General features: G+C 43.8%; 1 protein-coding gene across 1 annotated transcript in view; it reads left to right on the forward strand.

Annotated features, from left to right (window-relative positions):
* The first annotated feature begins 2,212 nt into the window (after positions 1-2,212).
* The window catches only part of ncapg2 (non-SMC condensin II complex, subunit G2), a 31,238-nt gene continuing 14,357 nt past the window's right edge, over positions 2,213-19,093 (forward strand). Inside the window, exons 1-17 of the mRNA XM_014180657.3 lie at positions 2,213-2,269; positions 2,505-2,620; positions 3,122-3,301; positions 3,734-3,848; positions 3,980-4,137; positions 5,496-5,630; positions 5,905-5,999; positions 6,664-6,820; positions 8,918-9,010; positions 9,119-9,244; positions 9,534-9,713; positions 10,793-10,945; positions 12,578-12,800; positions 13,058-13,152; positions 13,855-14,028; positions 14,292-14,362; positions 14,493-14,646. Coding sequence (XP_014036132.2) covers positions 2,543-2,620; positions 3,122-3,301; positions 3,734-3,848; positions 3,980-4,137; positions 5,496-5,630; positions 5,905-5,999; positions 6,664-6,820; positions 8,918-9,010; positions 9,119-9,244; positions 9,534-9,713; positions 10,793-10,945; positions 12,578-12,800; positions 13,058-13,152; positions 13,855-14,028; positions 14,292-14,362; positions 14,493-14,646 — 2,187 coding nt within the window. The 5' untranslated portion in view covers positions 2,213-2,269; positions 2,505-2,542. The remainder of the gene's footprint in view (positions 2,270-2,504; positions 2,621-3,121; positions 3,302-3,733; positions 3,849-3,979; positions 4,138-5,495; positions 5,631-5,904; positions 6,000-6,663; positions 6,821-8,917; positions 9,011-9,118; positions 9,245-9,533; positions 9,714-10,792; positions 10,946-12,577; positions 12,801-13,057; positions 13,153-13,854; positions 14,029-14,291; positions 14,363-14,492; positions 14,647-19,093) is intronic.

Here is a 19,093-nt window from a genome sequence, read left to right on the forward strand (position 1 = left end):
TTGAGGTGTTGACTGCAATGACTTGACTCCCCTGTGAAGTCGCTCTGGATAAGAGCATCTGCTAAATGACGTAAATGTAAAAGTTGCACGGCCCTAAATTCATTGTTAGTCTTTGTGAGACTGTTAGCCTACTGAATTTACAGTGCATTCGGAAAGTTTTCCGACCCCTTGACTTTTTCACATTTTGTTACGTTACAGCCTTATTCTAAAATGTATTAAATTAAAGTTTTTCCTTATCAATCTACACAATACCCCATAATGACAAAACGAAAACGGGTTTTGAATTTTTTTGAAGTACCTTATTTACATAAGTAATCAGACCCTTTGCTATTAGACTCAAAATTAAGCTCAGGTGCATCCTGTTTCCATTGATCATCCTTGAGATGTTTATATACCTTGATTGGAGTCCACCTGTGGTAAATTGAATTGATTGGACATGATTTGGAAAGGCACACACCTGTCTATGTAAGGTCCCACAGCTGACAGAGCATGTCAGAGCAAAAACCAAGCCATGAGGTCAAAGGAATTGTCTGTAGATCGCCGAGACAGGATTGTGTCGAGGCACAGATCTGGGAAAGGGTACCAAAAAATGTCTGCAGCATTGAAGGTCCCCAAGAACATAGTGGACTCCATCATTCTTAAATGGAAGAAGTTTGAAACCACCAAGACTCTTCCTAGAGCTGGCCGCCCAGACAAACTGAGCAATTGGGGAGAAGGGCCTTGGTCAGGGAGGTGACCAATAACCCGATGGTCACTCTGACAGAGCTCCAGGGTTCCTCTGTGGAAATGGGAAAACCTTCCAGAAGGACAACCATCTCTGCAGCACTCCACCAATCAGGCCTTTATGGTAAAGTGGCCAGACAGAAGACACTCCTCAGTAAAAGGCACATGACAGCCCGCTTGGAGTTTGTCAAAAGGCACCTAAAGGACCCTCAGACCATGAAAAACAAGATTCTCTGGTCTGCTGAAGCCAAGGTTGAACTCTTTGGCCTGAATGCCAAGCGTCACGTCTAGAGGAAATCTGGCACCATCCCTACGGTGAAGCATGGTGGTGGCAGCATCATGCTGTGGGGATGTTTTTCAGCGGCAATTACTGGGAGACTAGTCAGGATCGAGGGAAAGTTGAACAGAGCAAAGTGTAGAGAGATCCTTGATGAAAACCTGCTCCAGAGGGCTCAGGACCTCAGACTGGGTCGAAGGTTCACCTTCCATCAGGACAATGACCCTAAGCACACAGCCAAGACAACGCAGCAGTAACTTCGAGACAAGTCTCTGAATGTCTTTGAGTGGTCCAGCCAGAGCCCGGACTCGAACCTGATCATCTCTGGAGAGATCTGAAAATAGATGTGCAGCAACCCTCCCCATCCAACCTGACAGAGCTTGAGAAGATCTGCTGAGAAGAATGAGAGAAACTCCCCAAATACAGGCGTGCCAAGCTTGTAGCGTCATACCCAACCGGTGCCCCACACATTGACTCTGTACTCGTACCCGCTGTTAATAGCCTCACTATTGTTATTTTACTGCTGCTCTTTAATTATTTGTTACTTTTATTTATTTATTTTTTGGGGGTATTTTTCTTAAAACTGTATTGTTGGTTAAGGGCTTGTAAGTAAGCATTTCACTGTAAGGTCTACAGCTGTTGTATTCGGTGTATGTGACAAATACAATTTGATTTGACTTCAGGCTGTAATCGCTGCCAAAGGTGCTTCAACAAAGTACTTAGTAAAGGGTCTGAATACTTATGTAAATGTGATATTTACATTTTTTTATGTTTATAAATGTACAAACATTATGGGGTATTGGGTGTAGATTGATGAAGGGGAAAAAAGTATTTAATACATTTTATGATAAGGCTGTAATGTAACAAAATGTGGAAAAAGTCAAGGGGTCTGAATACTTTCCGAGTACACTGTAGCTGCTAGTCCTTGTTTTGCTGTACGTAAGAGCCATCTAGTGGTTCAGGCACAACTAGTTGATATTTCAATTCGTGATTATTTACTTTCCAGTTACTTTACATGAATAGCGTTTAAAATTAACTGATACAAATTTGAGAGACAGATTAAATTAAAACCACATTTTTAAGAAACTACAATTACACGCAACATGTGAAATGAAAACATGTACTGCCAATAGCATAAGTGGCTTTCTCTACAAAATGCTGCAAAAATAAATTACAGTACATTGCGTGCGTGCGTGCAAGAAAACGTAATGACGTTGAACAGACGTGGCTCTGGATCTTAAATCAAAATTTGCGCGGGGAAGCTGTTGGGTGAGTGTGTGGCTAGCTAAATCATAATAAGTAATCGTTTATGATTTCTAAGAATAACGACACAAAACATTGATATGTATTTAACATTAAATTCGCTTAGTGGTATATGATGTTCTGATGAACTTTAGGTCATAGTTCAGTCTATAAATCGGAAACACGAATCTAGCTAGCTAACTTGGCTATGTTATTGTTGCTCATGATGTCATGATATGTTGCTTTTATCCCAATCATTCAGAGATTTGACTGCTTATTTCACGGCACTGGCTAAACGAAATGTCTAAGCGAGAGGCATTTTTAAACTCGGTCTGCAAAGACAATGTGGGGGAATTTCTGAATTTCACTGAACTCCATGTAAGTAACTTTACACTTAGCTAACGTTAGCTAGTTTGTGCTGTCAGTTTTATAGCTGGGGTGTATTCATTAAGAATTTTGTTTCACTCCAAACGGAAAACTTTTTGCAATGGAAACGAGAGTTTCTTTTGGACAAATTCAGTTAGGTCTTTATCATTCCATTTGCACCGTTTGCTTCTCTTTTGGTTCTGAAATTGTAAACGGATTCCTTTAATGGATGTAATGAATACACCCATTGTTAGCATTTAGCAAGTAAGTTAAGCTCCACCAAGTGAGCTAACTGTTTACTTACATTTCTGATGAGTGACATGAGCTAGCTATATAACTACATTTAGATGGTATAGCTAAAACCAATGTAATTTTTGTCAACCTTCAAAAATGTATCTTATAAGACCAATATCATGAATCTTAATATGAGTGTTTTCTACAACACTGATTTGTTATGTTATATCTGAGAGCCTTGCCTCTGACCCCATATTGTTGGTTGAAATGTTACCGCAGAAGGACAGGACTGAGCCCTTTGACTTGGAAGAGGTCCTGCAGGAGTTGCCAAAGGTCCAGAGGGAGGCACTGTGGGCCAGACTATTCACACTGCTTTGTGACCAGCTGGCGGCCTTCCCACAAGAGCACTGGGATGCTGGCATAGAGGAGGACAATGACATGGAGGTGTCCCCAGACCTGGTGAATACTTGTTAGTTATGTCACTTAAAGTTTATACAATACTAGTATCGTGGCAAGGAAACAAAGCATTGAGCGGGTTTAATTTGAGTGATACAGACCTAATGTTGGAAAGGAACCACATTATGTTGTCACTCAGAGTAACATTTGTTTATTTTACATGCTATATCACACTATTTTACTTAAAGCAGGTTCAACCAAAGAGCTTAGACTGCCTCTGGGTTTCTTTTTTTTGCCATGGAAAATTGGGTATCATAGTATTGTGATACTGGTATAGTGACAACTCTACATCCTGGCCACTTCTATGTTGTTCCAAACTGGACATGACAAGATAACTTGTTTTATTCTTGCTCTGACTTCATCTCCTTCATCTAATGTAAATGTTGTCTACTATTCCTTGATTGAGAGGTGTTCATCTTTACCGTTCTTGTTCAGACGCACACCTTATCTGTTTTTGAGGGAGTGACGCTCGTGGTCACTGCTTCGGTTGAAGTCATTGAGGATGGTGACACTTACAACTCTCTCTTAGAGTGTGCCAACATATTAAATGGTGAGTGCTTTTGTTTTATTGAATATTAACCCTGTATCCTCGATTTTATTATAATCATTTATTAAACTTCTATAGTGCTTTTCATAGCCAGTTTTTTTTTAAACTACTGTCTCTCTGTCGAACAACTCCAGGTGTCTTGCCCTACCTTCCTGCCTCTGAGATGCCTCTGCGGCAGGCTGTCCATGGTCTGTGTGAGGCCTGGTGGAAGAAAGGCCTCCTGGGGAAAGAAGAGCTGGGCCGCACAGCCTTCCTCGTATGCCTGGAGAAGACTCTCATACTGAAGAAACCAGTACGTACCCTTTAGCACCAACATGGCCTGTCGTTGCTTTTCTATTTTGCTCTCTGTCGGTCTTTCTTTCTCTCTAGCAGGCTTTATAGGATTGCTTAAAAATCTATATCACAGTTATTTTGGTGGGAAATACAGAATGAGAGGCTGCATGTTTCTTGTTTCCTTCATTTTTTTTGGCTTGCTTTTTATTTTGTTCGCCCCATATCTGATTGGCTTTCCTCAACTGTGTTTTGTCAAGCCCCCTATATCCCTAATCATCTCCATCAGGAGCCTGAGCCAAAAAGTGAATGACTGGTCTCATTAAATCTGTTTTATGTCCACTCCGTAGTCTCGACAACAGACGAGCGCTTTCTAATCACCTGGTACTCTCATTCAGTGCTCATCTGAAGAATTTGATTTGAGAGTGTGTATTTTATTTCTATGTCAGCACTGAAGTCTTCAACTCTAGTGTATCTGAGAGAGGTGTATATTTTCATTGGAGTGATATACGATTATGGTCTGTGTGATCCTCTTTTTCTGCCCTAGTAAGATGGATCCGCTCTTGTCGCAAGCAGAATCTGGGGGGGGTTCACAAAAATAGTGCCTTTTGCGCCCCATTGATATTTTGTCTAAATTGTGCACGAATATTGGATTTTTTTTTTTATGAACTTCCGTTTACTATAGAGCACATGGAGAATTCACTACATTTGAATTTTATATGAATAAAGACTTTCTAAACTGACAAAATTCTGCATTTTGCCATGTCCCTCCATGCACTCTCTGTGACTTCTAGGAAGATTTTAACTCTCAACCCCAAAATTTCACCATCATTGTAAAGGCCGAGTTATTTTGTTGCTTTGACAGTCATTTCTGAAGATGATTATTTATTTAATGTGATTAGTGATTCATTTTAAGGTCAACCCTGTAACGTGAACTGAACTCTCATTTTAATATGGTGAAACTATTCCTTTAAAAAAAAAAATTCAAAAGAAACATTGAGCAACTAATAGTCAAATCATACTGTAAAAATAGGTGAGCTGGTTCTAATCTTTTTGTCCGTTTTGTGGTGGATAACTGAGTTGGTTGAGCGTAACACGTCAACCCTGTTACCCATAAATGGATAGACAGGCTAGAAATGTTTGAACAACTTAACTTGTTGTGAATCATTTAATTGCCACTTCTCAAAAAGGCACCGAATTGGTGGAACGAACCATCTGCGTTTTGGGCTGTTCTCCAAAGTCTGTCTGAGTATCTGGGGAAATAATTCTCTCTGTATCAACCATTTGTCTAATCTTGGCACGTTTTTGTCTTGTGGCGTCGACCAGTTTTGTATTTGGGTTGCTGAATGCTGTCACTGCGTTGTCTGTGTGTGTTCTCAGGTGGCTGAGATCCGAAGGCTGTGGGGTTTCCATGAGGTGCTGCTGACTGTGGATTTTTCATCGGAGGACAGCAAGGAGCTGATCGATCTGCTGCTACAGTGCTTCCTCAGTGTCAATCACATCAGAAACCAAGATGTACGTTTGTGTGTTAGAACTGGGTTTCGAATATTAAAAATAAAAAAATGTATTCAATACTTTATCTGCGCCTGTTTGAGCTTGCCTGGCTTAATATAACAAAAGAAAAGACCGCAAACCCTGCCCATCTGGTACTCCAGACAGACTCAAGCAAACGCTCTCTGTTTTTCAATTGTTTTTTTGAAGTATTTGAAATCCAGGTCTTGTGTGTGTGTGTCCGTCCTACAGTATCATGCTCACATTGTTGTTCTGACAACATGACTTTCTTGGGCAGGGAAAGCGTCTGATGGTGTTCCTCTTTAGCTGGAATGTCAACTTCATCCGAATGATCCATGGAACCGTCAAAAACCAGCTGCCCTACTTTGCAAAGTAAGTGTTTGCATTTCTAGTTTGGTCTCGTTAGAATGTCAGCCAGATTGGGAGGTTGAAGGTTCCATCCCCGGTCGAGTCATACCAAAGACTCTTAGAAAATGGGACCCGATGCCTCTGCTTGGCACTCCGCCTGCAGGGTTCCCCCAAAAAGTGGCCAGCGGGTGATTTTTATTTGGCTTTCCAAGTTTTCTGAGCAAAAACATAATTGGACATTAAGGACTGTAAAATTACCCGGGATATCAGCTAAAAGTGATTTTAATTTAGGAAATCTGTTCTCAAGTATTCCTACACTTAAATATAGATGCATATATGAATGTATCCCAATGTAATCAAGGTTTGAAAAGATTCTGTTTTTGTGAAATAGTGTATCTGTTTGGACTTCTTGTGGTCACTTTGCAGAGTACAAATAATATATAGCTTTGTTCGGCCCGCGGCTGAATGTAATTGGGCACCCCTGATTTGGAGCGGGGCCCTGTCGCAAACTAGTGTCCTGTCCAGGGGGTGTAGTTGCACCTCCCGCTGCAGAAACAGGAAATGGTCTGTTGTGGCTCGGTCAAGGCTTACTTATTCTAAGGTAGTTGTCAGGAGGCAGTGGTTTTCTACTATTCAACTCATGATGATATACCTGTTTTTTTACTCCTTGGTTGAACTCTTTTCCCAGTTCCCTCACTGACCACATAGCTGAGATCTACTGCCGGGCCTGGAAGAAGGCCTCTGGGTTCTGTCTGGAGCAGATAGAGACCACCTGCATCCAGGACTTCATGCGGCACGCTGTGCTCCTGCACAGGTCTTCACCCGTCTATGCCAAAGTCAGACAGGTGGGCGTGCACATTTGACTCGGTGTACGTCCCAAATGGCACCCTATTCCCTATACAGTGCACTACTTTTGACCAGGGCCCATACTAGTGCACCCATAGGGCTCTGGTCAAAATGAGTTCACTATATAGGGAATAGGGTACCACTTGGGACGTGGACATAGTAATACTTCAACAGCACACATTACTTGTATTTTTTTTTGTTGTCTTCTTTCATAAATGACTGCTAAGGCTTTATAATAATTTTTACATTACATTTAAGTCATTTAGCAGACGCTCTTATCCAGAGCGACTTACAAATTGGTGCATTCACCTTATGATATCCAGTGGAACAACCACTTTACAATAGTGCATCTAAATCTTTTAAGGGGGGGGGGGGGTAGAAGGATTACTTTATCCTATCCTAGGTATTCCTTAAAGAGGTGGGGTTTCAGGTGTCTCCGGAAGGTGGGGATTGACTCCGCTGTCCTGGCGTCGTGAGGGAGCTTGTTCCACCATTGGGGTGCCAGAGCAGCGAACAGTTTTTTGACTGGGCTGAGCGGGAACTGTGCTTCCTCAGAGGTAGGGGGGCCAGCAGGCCAGAGGTGGATGAACGCAGTGCCCTTGTTTGGGTGTAGGGCCTGATCAGAGCCTGAAGGTATGGAGGTGCCGTTCCCTTCACAGCCCCGTAGGCAATCACCATGGTCTTGTAGCGGATGCGAGCTTCAACTGGAAGCCAGTGGAGAGAGCGGAGGAGCGGGGTGACGTGAGAGAACTTGGGAAAGTTGAACACCAGACGGGCTGCGGCGTTCTGGATGAGTTGTAGGGGTTTAATGGCACAGGCAGGGAGCCCAGCCAACAGCGAGTTGCAGTAATCCAGACGGGAGATGACAAGTGCCTGGATTAGGACCTGCGCCGCTTCCTGTGTGAGGCAGGGTCGTACTCTGCGAATGTTGTAGAGCATGAACCTACAGGATCGGGTCACCGCCTTGATGTTAGTGGAGAACGACAGGGTGTTGTCCAGGATCACGCCAAGGTTCTTAGCACTCTGGGAGGAGGACACAAAGGAGTTGTCAACCGTGATGGCGAGATCATGGAACGGGCAGTCCTTCCCCGGGAGGAAGAGCAGCTCCGTCTTGCCGAGGTTCAGCTTGAGGTGGTGATCCGTCATCCACACTGATATGTCTGACAGACATGCAGAGATGCGATTCGCCGCCTGGTTATCAGAAGGGGGAAAGGAGAAGATTAATTGTGTGTCGTCTGCATAGCAATGATAGGAGAGACCATGTGAGGATATGACAGAGCCAAGTGACTTGGTGTATAGCGAGAATAGGAGAGGGCCTAGAACAGAGCCCTGGGGGACACCAGTGGTGAGAGCGCATGGTGCGGAGACAGATTCTCGCCACACCACCTGGTAGGAGCGACCTGTCAGGTAGGACGCAATCCAAGCGTGGGCCGCGCCGGAGATGCCCAACTCGGAGAGGGTGGAGAGGAGGATCTGATGGTTCACAGTATCAAAGGCAGCAGATAGGTCTAGAAGGATGAGAGCAGAGGAGAGAGAGTTAGCTTTAGCAGTGCGGAGAGCCTCCGTGACACAGAGAAGAGCAGTCTCAGTTGAATGCCCAGTCTTGAAACCTGACTGATTAGGATCAAGAAGGTCATTCTGAGAGAGATAGCAGGAGAGCTGGCCAAGGACGGCACGTTCAAGAGTTTGAGAGAAAAGAAAGAAGGGATACTGGTCTGTAGTTGTTGACATCGGAGGGATCGAGTGTAGGTTTTTTCAGAAGGGGTGCAACTCTCGCTCTCTTGAAGACGGAAGGGACGTAATAATGTATGCCATTTAGCAGATGCTTTTATCCAAAGCAACTTAGTCATGCGTGCATACATTTTATATATTAATATATATTTATTTATTTATTTATTTATTTGACATATGGGCAGTCCAGGGAATTGAACCCACTATCCTGGTGTCGCAATAGCCATGCTCTACCAGCTGAGCTACAAAGGACCAGATCATATCAGCAAACCTCTGGCTGGCTTACTTTGCCACAAAGTTGACATATTCTTTGCAATTGTTGACGTGTGTTCTATGTGTGTGACTAAACTCTCCCTTCTCTCTAGATACTGAGCTACTTTCACAAGCTGAAGGGCCGCCACGGGTTAGATGAGATGCTCTACAGACTCTACAAGCCCATTCTCTGGAGAGCGCTAAGTGTACTGTCAAAATTTCCTTCACACACATACTCTCTTTATTTCTGGATAGTGTGTGTGTGTGTCCCCCCCAGTTGAACTAATGAAGGAATATTCTCGCTATCATTGTAGGCTGCCAACTCTGAGGTCCGGGCCAATGCCACTCTGCTATTCACAGAGGCCTTCCCTATCCACGACCCCAGCCAGAGCAGTGAGAAGGTGGACGAGACCATCCAGAAACAACTGGACACGCTGGTCGTAAGTCATTGTATTATGACACTGAATTTCCAAGTGGTCGTTTTAATGTATTTGAAACTCCAAAAGAAAATGCCACAAGTTGAGCGAGTACGACAATTTGGTATTACAAAACATTCCCAAATCAGCATAGAATGTTTCTATGTGTAGATTAAAGGGTCAAGTAGTTCAAGTGTAGTGAGCCTATTTTATCAGCACTGTGTACAGTGTATTCCTGTTTATTCCTTGCGTCTCATAAATCTTCTGAAGCTCTCTCCTGTTTGTTCTTGTGTGTCTGTTTGTAATACGTCAGTGCCTGCTGGAGGACCCTCAGCCCCTGGTGCGCTCCACAGCCACCCTGGGGGTCTGTAAGATCCTGGCCAAGTGCTGGGAGGTCATCCCCGCCACCGTCATCACCGACTTCCTCAAGAAGCTGGTGGTAGAGCTGGCCAATGATACCAGCTCCCCTGATGTCCGCTGCTCCGTCTTCAAGGTGGGTGACCCCGGTATTGAATACTATAGAACACTATATAATAGAACATGACTGGGCCATAAGGCTCTAGTCAAAAGCAGTGCACTATATAGGGAATAGGGTGCCATTTTGGTATGCAGACCTACAGTGCATATGGGAAAGTATTCCGACCCCTTCGCCTTTTCCACATTTTGATACGTTAGAGTCTTATTCCAAAATGGATTAAATAAAAATAAGGCACATGACAGCCCGCTTGGAATTTGCCAAAAAGCACCTAAAGGACTCTCAGACCATGAGAAACAAGATTCTCTGGTCTGATGAAATCAAGATTGAACTCTTTGGCCTGAATGCCAAGCGTCACATCTGGAGGAAACCAGTCACTGCTCATCACCTAGCCAATACCATCCCTACGGTGAAGCAAGGTAGTGGCAGCATCATGCTGTGGGGATGTTTTTCAGCCCCAGGGACTGGGAGCCTAGTCAGAATCGAGGGAAATATGAACGGAGCAAGGTACAGAGATCCTTGATGAAAAACTGCCAGGACCTCAGACTGGGGTGAAGGTTCACCTTACAACAGGACAACGATCCTAAGCACACAGCCAAGACAATGCAGGAGTGGCTTCGGGACAAGTCTCTGAATGTCAATCAAACGTCTCTGGAGAGACCTGAAAATAGCTGTGCAGCAACGCTTCCCATCCAACCTGACAGAGCTTGAGAGGATCTGCAGAGAAGAATGGGATAAACTCCCCAAATACATGTGCCAAGCTTGTGTCATACCCAAGAAGACTTGAGGCTGTAATCGCTGCCAACAAAGTACTGAGTGTAGGGTCTAAATACATATGTACATTTGATATTTCAGTTTTTATTTTGAATAAATTTGCAAAAATGTCTAAGCCAGTTTTTGATTTGTCATTGTGGGGATTGTGTGTATGTTGAGGGGAGAAAAACAATTGTATCTATTTTAGAATAATGCTGTAACGTAACAAAGTGGAAAAAGTTAAGGGGTCTGAATACTTTCCGAATGCACTGTGCAACTGTGAACTCTGACCCCCCACCCCCCCCACTAGATCGCCACCAGTCATTGTTAAATCTTCTCTCCAGTGTTTGACCATCGTACTGGACAATAGCTACAGCCACCCGTTGCTTGAGCAGCTTCTGCCAGCTCTGAAGAACAGCCTCCACGACACCTCGGAGAAAGTACGCGTGGCCTTCCTTGACATGCTGCTAAAGATTAAAGCAGTGCGGGCCGCCAAGGTAAGACACAGCTTGTGTGTTTTTATTGTACAGGCATGTATAGGTACATATTCTGTAGCAACGCACATGTCCCGCCCATCTGAGGATCTGTCTTTTTCAGCCATCTATTTCCTGTGTTTTGAGGGGTCCAGAATCCACTTGTCACTTAAATCTTGCTGGATGGATTGCTTTCATTTGACTTCTGTGACTCTTTTTATCTTGTAAATGTTCGTAATGACCTGTCAAACACACCTCGGTAATGGGGGAAATGGGCACATTGGGATACAATGGCTTTCAATTGAATCTATAAGAATGCTGAAGCTTCATCTGGGATTTAACACACTGTCTTGACACTTGCATCACAAGAAAGAGGAGAAAGATCACCTTTTTTGTTGTTGTTGATAGGTGTGCATGTTTTGTTGAATTGAAAGAAAGTCATTTAATAGTTAAAATGTTTAACAATTTAGATGCGTTGAAATGAAAGAAACTCAACAAAATGAGCACCTGGATTATGGGGATGTTGTGTCTGATCTTGCAAACGATGTAAAGTATGTTAGGTGTAATCTAGAACCAAGTGTGTTGATTTGTAATCTGAGCGTATCCTGCAATTGACACACTTGTTGAATTATACAAGAAAACGTGAGAACAGTAATTAATGAGGCATAGACCACGCAGATGAGTGCAGGTAGGATAGACAATGTTTGGTGGTTGTAGCCCTGTTCCTCCCCTTTATGTTAATTGTTTCATGTCTGCAAATATACACGGTGTGTTTATGCAAATGCTCAACATACTTTTATTTTAACACTAAATATCCCAAAAATACCTGCTACAATGAGAATGTACACTGAATGTATAAAACATTAGGAACACCTTCCTAATATTGACTTGTGCTCCCTTTTTGCCCTCAGAACAGATTCAATTCGTTGGGGCATGAGTTCTACAAGGGGTTGAAAGCGTTCCACAGGGATGCTGGCCCATGTTGACTCCTACGATTCCCACAGTTGTGTCAAGTTGGCTGGATGTCCTTTGGGTGGTGGTCCATTCTTTAATACACATGGGAAACTGTTCAGTGTGAAAAACCCAGCAGCGTTGCAGTTCTTGACACAAACCGGTGCGCCTGGCACCTACTACCATACCCCGTTAAAAGGCATTATATTTTCTCTTGCCCGTTCAACCTCTGAATGGCACACATACATAATCCATGCATGTTGTCTCAAGGCTTAAATCCTTTAATCTCCCCTTCATCTTCACTGATTGAAGTGACATCAATAAGGGATAATAGCTTTCACCTAATCAGTCTGTCATGGAAAGAGCAGGTGTTCCTAATGTTTTCTACACTCAGTGTATTATTGAGTGTATTCAAAAAAAAAAAAAAGACATTTGACAATAAATTGAATAGCTGAATTTCCACAATAAATCCCTCAATGCCATTCATTATTTGTCTGTGCCTGTAAAATGTTTTATGTCCAACTTTCGCATTTCTTAGACTTGTTTGAAACCTTTTAACAATTTTGATGGCCGTTGATATCTTCATTGTGATTTTTGTATGTGAAGGCCTTCAACTTTTTTTGATACCGCCACTACCTCTGTAATACTGCCAGACATTACTTGTGATGCTCACCCTGCCGTACAACCCCTCTTTCATCTGGCCAGTTCTGGAAAGTGTCCTCCATGGAACACCTGCTAGCCCGTCTGGCTGTCGACTCGCAGCCTGTCTCCAAGCGCATCGTCAACCTCCTCTTCAATTCCTTCTTCCCCGTCAACCAATCAGAGGAGGTGTGGTGTGAGCGCTGTGTCACTCTGATTCAGATGAACCCCAAGGCAGCCAGGAAGTTCTACCAGTACTCGCACATCTACACTGCCCCCACTAACATAGGTGAGTTTGTCCCACGTATGCATGTCCCTCACCAACATACAGTAGGTGAGTTTGGCCTGCAGCTATGTAGCGCCTGTCAGCATATGTGGGATTTAAAGCCTTCATTGATCCTCAGAAGTTTACTGTTGTTGAAGTCATAGGTCTTTATTCCCCCTGTAGATTATTCTTTTTTTAAAATACATATCTAGCTTGCAGATGTGAGTCATTTGAAGTTGTTAAAAATCTTCAGACTGTTTACTGTACCTTGTGTGTCCCAGTCAAGCTGATGCTGACAATCCGCCGGTGTTTGAATGCCTGCATCCAGACTGAAGACCCGAACAAGACAAACCCGATCAACAAGGAGAACGCTAGTGTAAGACTGATTGTGGCGTTGAATTTTGAATCACTTACAAGACTAAAGAGATTCTTGTTTGTCAGTGGAATGCATGTACTATAATGAAAAATGTTTATCATTCAAATTGCAATCTGGGAATAGTACCTCCCACCCCTTGAAGAAAATAAATGAACTTATAAATGCCTCATGAGTTAAACTGTCGTACCCCATCAAAACCCCAAATACGAACATGTTTTACTCCATTGTAAGCACTGTCTAGCTTCAAAACATGGTTAAAACGATCATTTTGATCTTATGGAGGGTCAGTCTTTGAATTTAAGAGTGCTTACCTGTCTCCAGTGCAGAAAGCCAGTATGAAGGTTTGCGCTAAGGCCAGAATGATTGGTGACCGGTGCGTGAGAGAATAAATATCTGTATAGAGTTCATTAGGAACTCGCACTCAAACCATCAAAAGGAAAAAACCAACAAGGCTGGTATGCAAAAGTATAAATCATTTAATACCAAGCTCGAAAAAAAAGTGCAACAAAAAAAAGGTTGATTTTTGTATTCTTTCAACCATGATATTAAAAAGCATATTTGTTTCGTCTCGGCCTCTTTGGTGTTTCCTTTTTATGGTTTGAGTGCGGGTACCTACTGAACTCTACATACCTCCAGCCCCATCACTCAGCTGTTTACCACCACAAGTTGCTGAGTGACAGTTTGTTGATTTTCAAATCTCAGGTTCTTGAGGATGTCCTTTCGGTCAAGGACACGGCGTCCATGGCCAGTCTGCTGGAGGTGGTAGTGATCCTGTGGAGGAGCATCCGGAAAGCCCTGGAGTTCAACAAGGACGCCCTCCAGTACACCACTGTCAAGTTTGGCTCCGTCCTGCCCAAATATTTCAACATCTTCCAGGTATGAGGTAGACTGGAGGTTGTGTCCCAATAGTCTCTCCTTTCTCCCAAACTGCGCACTGCTTCACTTCCATTCATGGATTTGAAAGGAAATGACTGGTATATTGAAACTCCCTCTAGCCCATGCCTACACCAATCCAATGTTTTTTAAATGTGTGGGGAGTAGTGAGAGTGCACACTTCAGGAAGAAGCGAGATTATTGGGACACACCCTAGATATCCTCTACATCTTTTTTTAAGGTGTCCTCACTTTTCTCTCTTTCAGGAGGAGCGCTGCACAGTTCCCCTCATCCAACTGGCCTCCCTACTGCCCCCAGCTTCTGTCCCCACTTTCAGGTCAGTGGGGTCCTGCTAACTTGTCTTTTTTTTATTTATTTTTTGTCTCCACTTCAGACTCTGTCTCTCACTCAATCACTTACTCTCGCGCACGCGTTAACACTGTCCCCTCCTGGTGCCTGTGTTCCAGCTGTGGGGTGCTGTCCAGGCTGAAGAGGCTAGAGGCGGGGGCCAAGGTGTCCCAGTACAGTCAGATCATCGAGTGTCTGTGTAGCTGGGGCCAGGCCACACACATCCTGGAGCTTATCACCAACTGGCTCACTGAGGCCTTACCCACCGCCGCGGTAAGTAACACACCGAGGTTGCGTCCCAAATGGCACCCAATTCTCTATATATATATTGCACAATATTGATCAAGGCCCATATGTTCTCTGGTCAAAAGTTGTGCACTATATAGGGAATTGGGTGCTATTTGGGACACAGATACATTGTTATGCCTCAGTGGACCCTCAGTGGCTTCTTGGGATATTTATATTTTAGGCCTAAAATATAAATATCTAAATTAACCACTGAGATGTTGTCCAGGGATTCTGCCATTGAAATCCTTATTTTACAAGAGAGACAATTCAGATTCTACAGCACAACTGCAGTCATATTTTAAGTGTGAAACTAAACAATAACTCAATAATTCATGCCTTCTGGGAGTGCTATAAAGCCCAGAAGTTATGGGCAGAGTTAGAAAGTTATGGGCAGAGTCAGAAGTTTTATAATGTAAGTTTACTTTTTAATCTGTCTAGCTGCATATTTCAAGACATAAGGGTGCAGTGAGATACCCAATGGGTTGGATAATTTTTTTTGTTTGTTTCTTAAACTAAACACAACATGCAACATTTTTTTAACGATTTTTACTGAGTTACAGCTCATATGGAAATCAGTCAATTTAAATGAATTGGGCCCTAATCTATGGATTTTACATTACTGGGAATACAGATATGCATCTGTTGGTCACAGATACTTTCCTCCTTCGCATAGAGTTGATCAGGCTGTTTATTGTGGAATGTTGTCCCACTCCTCTTCAATGGCTGTGCGAAGTTGTTGGATACTAGGGATGCACGAAATATCGGTGAGCATATCGGAATCGGCCTATATTAGCTAAAAATGACAGCATCGGCCTGATGTCCAGTTTAACGCCGATGTGCAAAACCGATGTCAAAGCTGACGTGCATACCTATATAACGTAGGTACATGACGTAATGACAGCACGAAAAATACAGCGCTACACAGAACAGAAGCAGAAAAATACTAAGCGCACACTTCCAACAGCTAAAGAAGTTCAAGTCGAGCAGTCATTTGAAAGAGTAAGAACATTTCAGCGAGACAACTCAAAGACGAAATCCATTAACACCAAGATAATGGAATTCATTATGCTACTTGCTATGGGCGTCACGACTGACATCTGGACCAGCGATGTCAGCCCCGTGAGCATGCTGGGTCTGACAGCACAGTGGGTCGACGAGGATTTCGTACTGAGGAAAGCCGTATTGCACGCTCAAGAATTTGCTGGTTCTCATACCGTTGCTGCCATTTGAGAACATGTTTGAAACATGAACACACTCCTAGCGCCATTCGAACAACTGACTCAAGAAATATGCAAATCAACTGCGTCTGCAGCAGACATGATACCCTCTGTCATAGCATTAAAACGCCCGCTCAACAAAACTGCCGACAGACCGTGTACTTACAAAAGTACACTACTAGAGGCTGTGAACAAGCAATTAGGTGGTATTTTCTCTTAGCCTCTTTAATGTGTTGCCACCACGCTCGATGCTAGGTACAAGGACCGCTACTTCGATGCAGATAAGAAACAGGGTTTACGTGAAATGTTACATACACAGCTGGACAAGATGGAAGCGGACACAGTGACAGTGCGCACCGAGGAAGAGAGGCCACGGACAGAGAGAGCTGAAACTTCACTGCTTGACATGTATAATGAAATGACTGGACAACGAAACAGCACAGCAAGTAAGTGAAAGAAATAGGTTTTGATTATGTTTTACTGGTAATGGGGACATACGTAAATGCCAACAAAATAACTTTTTGGTGTGTGTGTGTAACCTTTTTATTTAACTAGGCAAGTCGGTTAAGAACAAATTCTTACTTAGAATGATGGCCAAACCTGGACGACGCTGGGCCAATTGTGCGCTGCCCTATGGGACTCCCAATCACGGCCGGATGTGATAACGCCTGGATTCGAACCAGGGACTGTAGGGACACCTCTTGCACTGAGTTGCAGTGCCTTAGACTGCTGCGTCCGTTTGTGTGTGTGTGTTTTAACTATTTAATTGTACTATAATGCTTAAAATGCTACTAAAAAATGTAATATCGGTTATCGGTATTGTTTTTTTTTAGCAAGGAAAATATCGGATATCGGTATCGGCCAAAAATGTCATATCGGTGCATCCCTATTGGATATTGTCAGAAACTGGCACACGCTGTCGTACACATCGATCCAGAGCATGGTGTGTATGCAGGTCATGGAAGAACTGGGACATTTTCAGCTTCCAGGAACTGTCAACAGATCCTTGCGACATGGGGCCGTGCATTATCATGCTTAAACATGGGGTGATGGCGGCAGATGAAATGCATGACAATGGGCCTCAGGATCGCGTCACGGTATCTTTGTGCATTCAAATTGCCATTTGATAAAATGCAATTTTGTTGTTTGTCCGTAGCTTATGTCTGCCCATACCACAACCCCACCTCTGTTCACAATGTTGACATCAGCAAACTGCTCACCCACACAACACCATCTGCCCGCTACAGTTGAAGCTGGAATTCATCTGTGAAGAGCACACTTCTCCAGTGTGACATTGCCCATTGAAGGTGAGAATTTGCCCACTGAATTCGGTTATGACGGCGAACTGCAGTCAGGTCAAGACCCTGGTGAGGATGATGAGCACGCAGATGAGCTTCCCTGAGACGTTTCTGACCGTTTGTGCATAAATTCTTTGGTTGTGCAAACCCACAGTTTCATCAGCTGTCGGGTGGTGAAGAAGGTGAAGAAGCCGGATGTGGAGTTCCTGGGCTGGAGTGGTTGCTTGTGGTCTGCGGTTGTGAGGCTGGTTGGACGTACTGCCAAATTCTCTAAAATGGCGTTGGAGGCAGAATATGGTAGAGAAAGGAACATTCAATTATCTGGCAACAGCTCTGGTGGACATTCCTGCAGTCATCATGTGGCATTGTGACAAAACTGCACATTTTAGAGTGGCCTTTTATTGTCCCCAGCACAATGTGCACCTGTGTGCACATAATGATCATGCTGCTTAATCAGATTCTTGATTATGGCACACCTGTCAGATAGATGGATTATCTTGTCAAAGGAGAAATCCGCACTAATGATTTTATTTTATTTACATGAGTAAAAATTGGGATGGAAAAACACTGTAAACTTGAGGGTCATGAACCGTTAAAATCATGTTTTTCATTACATTTTGTGATATTTGAAAGAAACCAAATCAAAGTATGATGACCAAAGTATGAAAAATGACTTGCTTTTTCAGTGATAAAGTTACTGGTCCCCCCCATGTCAAACACTTGGATTCATTATTAAGGGGAAAGGTGTTATATCTTAACTCTCATTTTAATACACCAATCGTATCATGATGTTCTCTTACCTAATTTTAATAAGGACTGCCTTGTAACTAACATCGGAAAAGGCGTGTTTGCAGAGGGACTTGGTTTATATAGCCAGATAGCTACTCTACTGGTGCCAAAATTTTACTTTAGAGTATCAGCATATATACTGCTCCAAAAAATAAAGGGAACACTTAAACAACACAATGTAACTCCAAGTCAATCACACTTCTGTGAAATCAAACTGTCCACTTAGGAAGCAACACTGATTGACAATAAATGTCACATGCTGTTGTGCAAATGGAATAGACAACAGGTGGAAATTATAAGCAATTAGCAAGACACCCCCAATAAAGGAGTGGTTCTGCAGGTGGTAACCACAGACCACTTCTCAGTTCCTATGCTTCCTGGCTGATGTTTTGGTCACTTTTGAATGCTGGCGGTGCTTTCACTCTAGTGGAAGCATGAGACGGAGTCTACAACCCACACAAGTGGCTCAGGTAGTGCAGCGCATCCAGGATGGCACATCAATGCGAGCTGTGGCAAGAAGCTTTGCTGTGTCTATCAGCGTAGTGTCCAGAGCATGGAGGCGCTACCAGGAGACAGGCCAGTACATCAGGAGACATGGAGGAGGCCGTAGGAGGGCAACAACCCAGCAGCAGGACCGCTACCTCCGCCTTTGTGCAAGGAGGAGCAGGAGGAGCACTGCCAGAGCCCTGCAAAATGACCTCCAGCAGGCCACAAATGTGCATGTGTCTGCTCAAACGGTCAGAAACAGACTCCATGAGGGTGGTATGAGGGCCCGACGTCCACAGGTGGGGGTTGTGCTTACAGCCCAACACCGTGCAGGACGTTTGGCATTTGCCAGAGAACACCAAGATTGGCAAATTCGCCACTGGCGCCCTGTGCTCTTGACACATGAAAGCAGGTTCACACTGAGCACGTGACAGAGTCTGGAGACGCCGTGGAGAACGTTTTGCTGCCTGCAACATCCTCCAGCATGACCGGTTTTGCGGTGGGTCAGTCATGGTGTGGGGTGGCATTTCTTTGGGGGGCCGCACAGCCCTCCATGTGCTCGCCAGAGGTAGCCTGACTGCCATTAGGTACCGAGATGAGATCCTCAGACCCCTTGTGAGACCATATGCTGGTGCGGTTGGC

The sequence above is a fragment of the Salmo salar genome, chromosome 29 (genome assembly GCF_965601325.2).
Source record: "Salmo salar chromosome 29, fSalSal1, whole genome shotgun sequence".
In the NCBI taxonomy this organism is placed as follows: domain Eukaryota; kingdom Metazoa; phylum Chordata; class Actinopteri; order Salmoniformes; family Salmonidae; genus Salmo; species Salmo salar.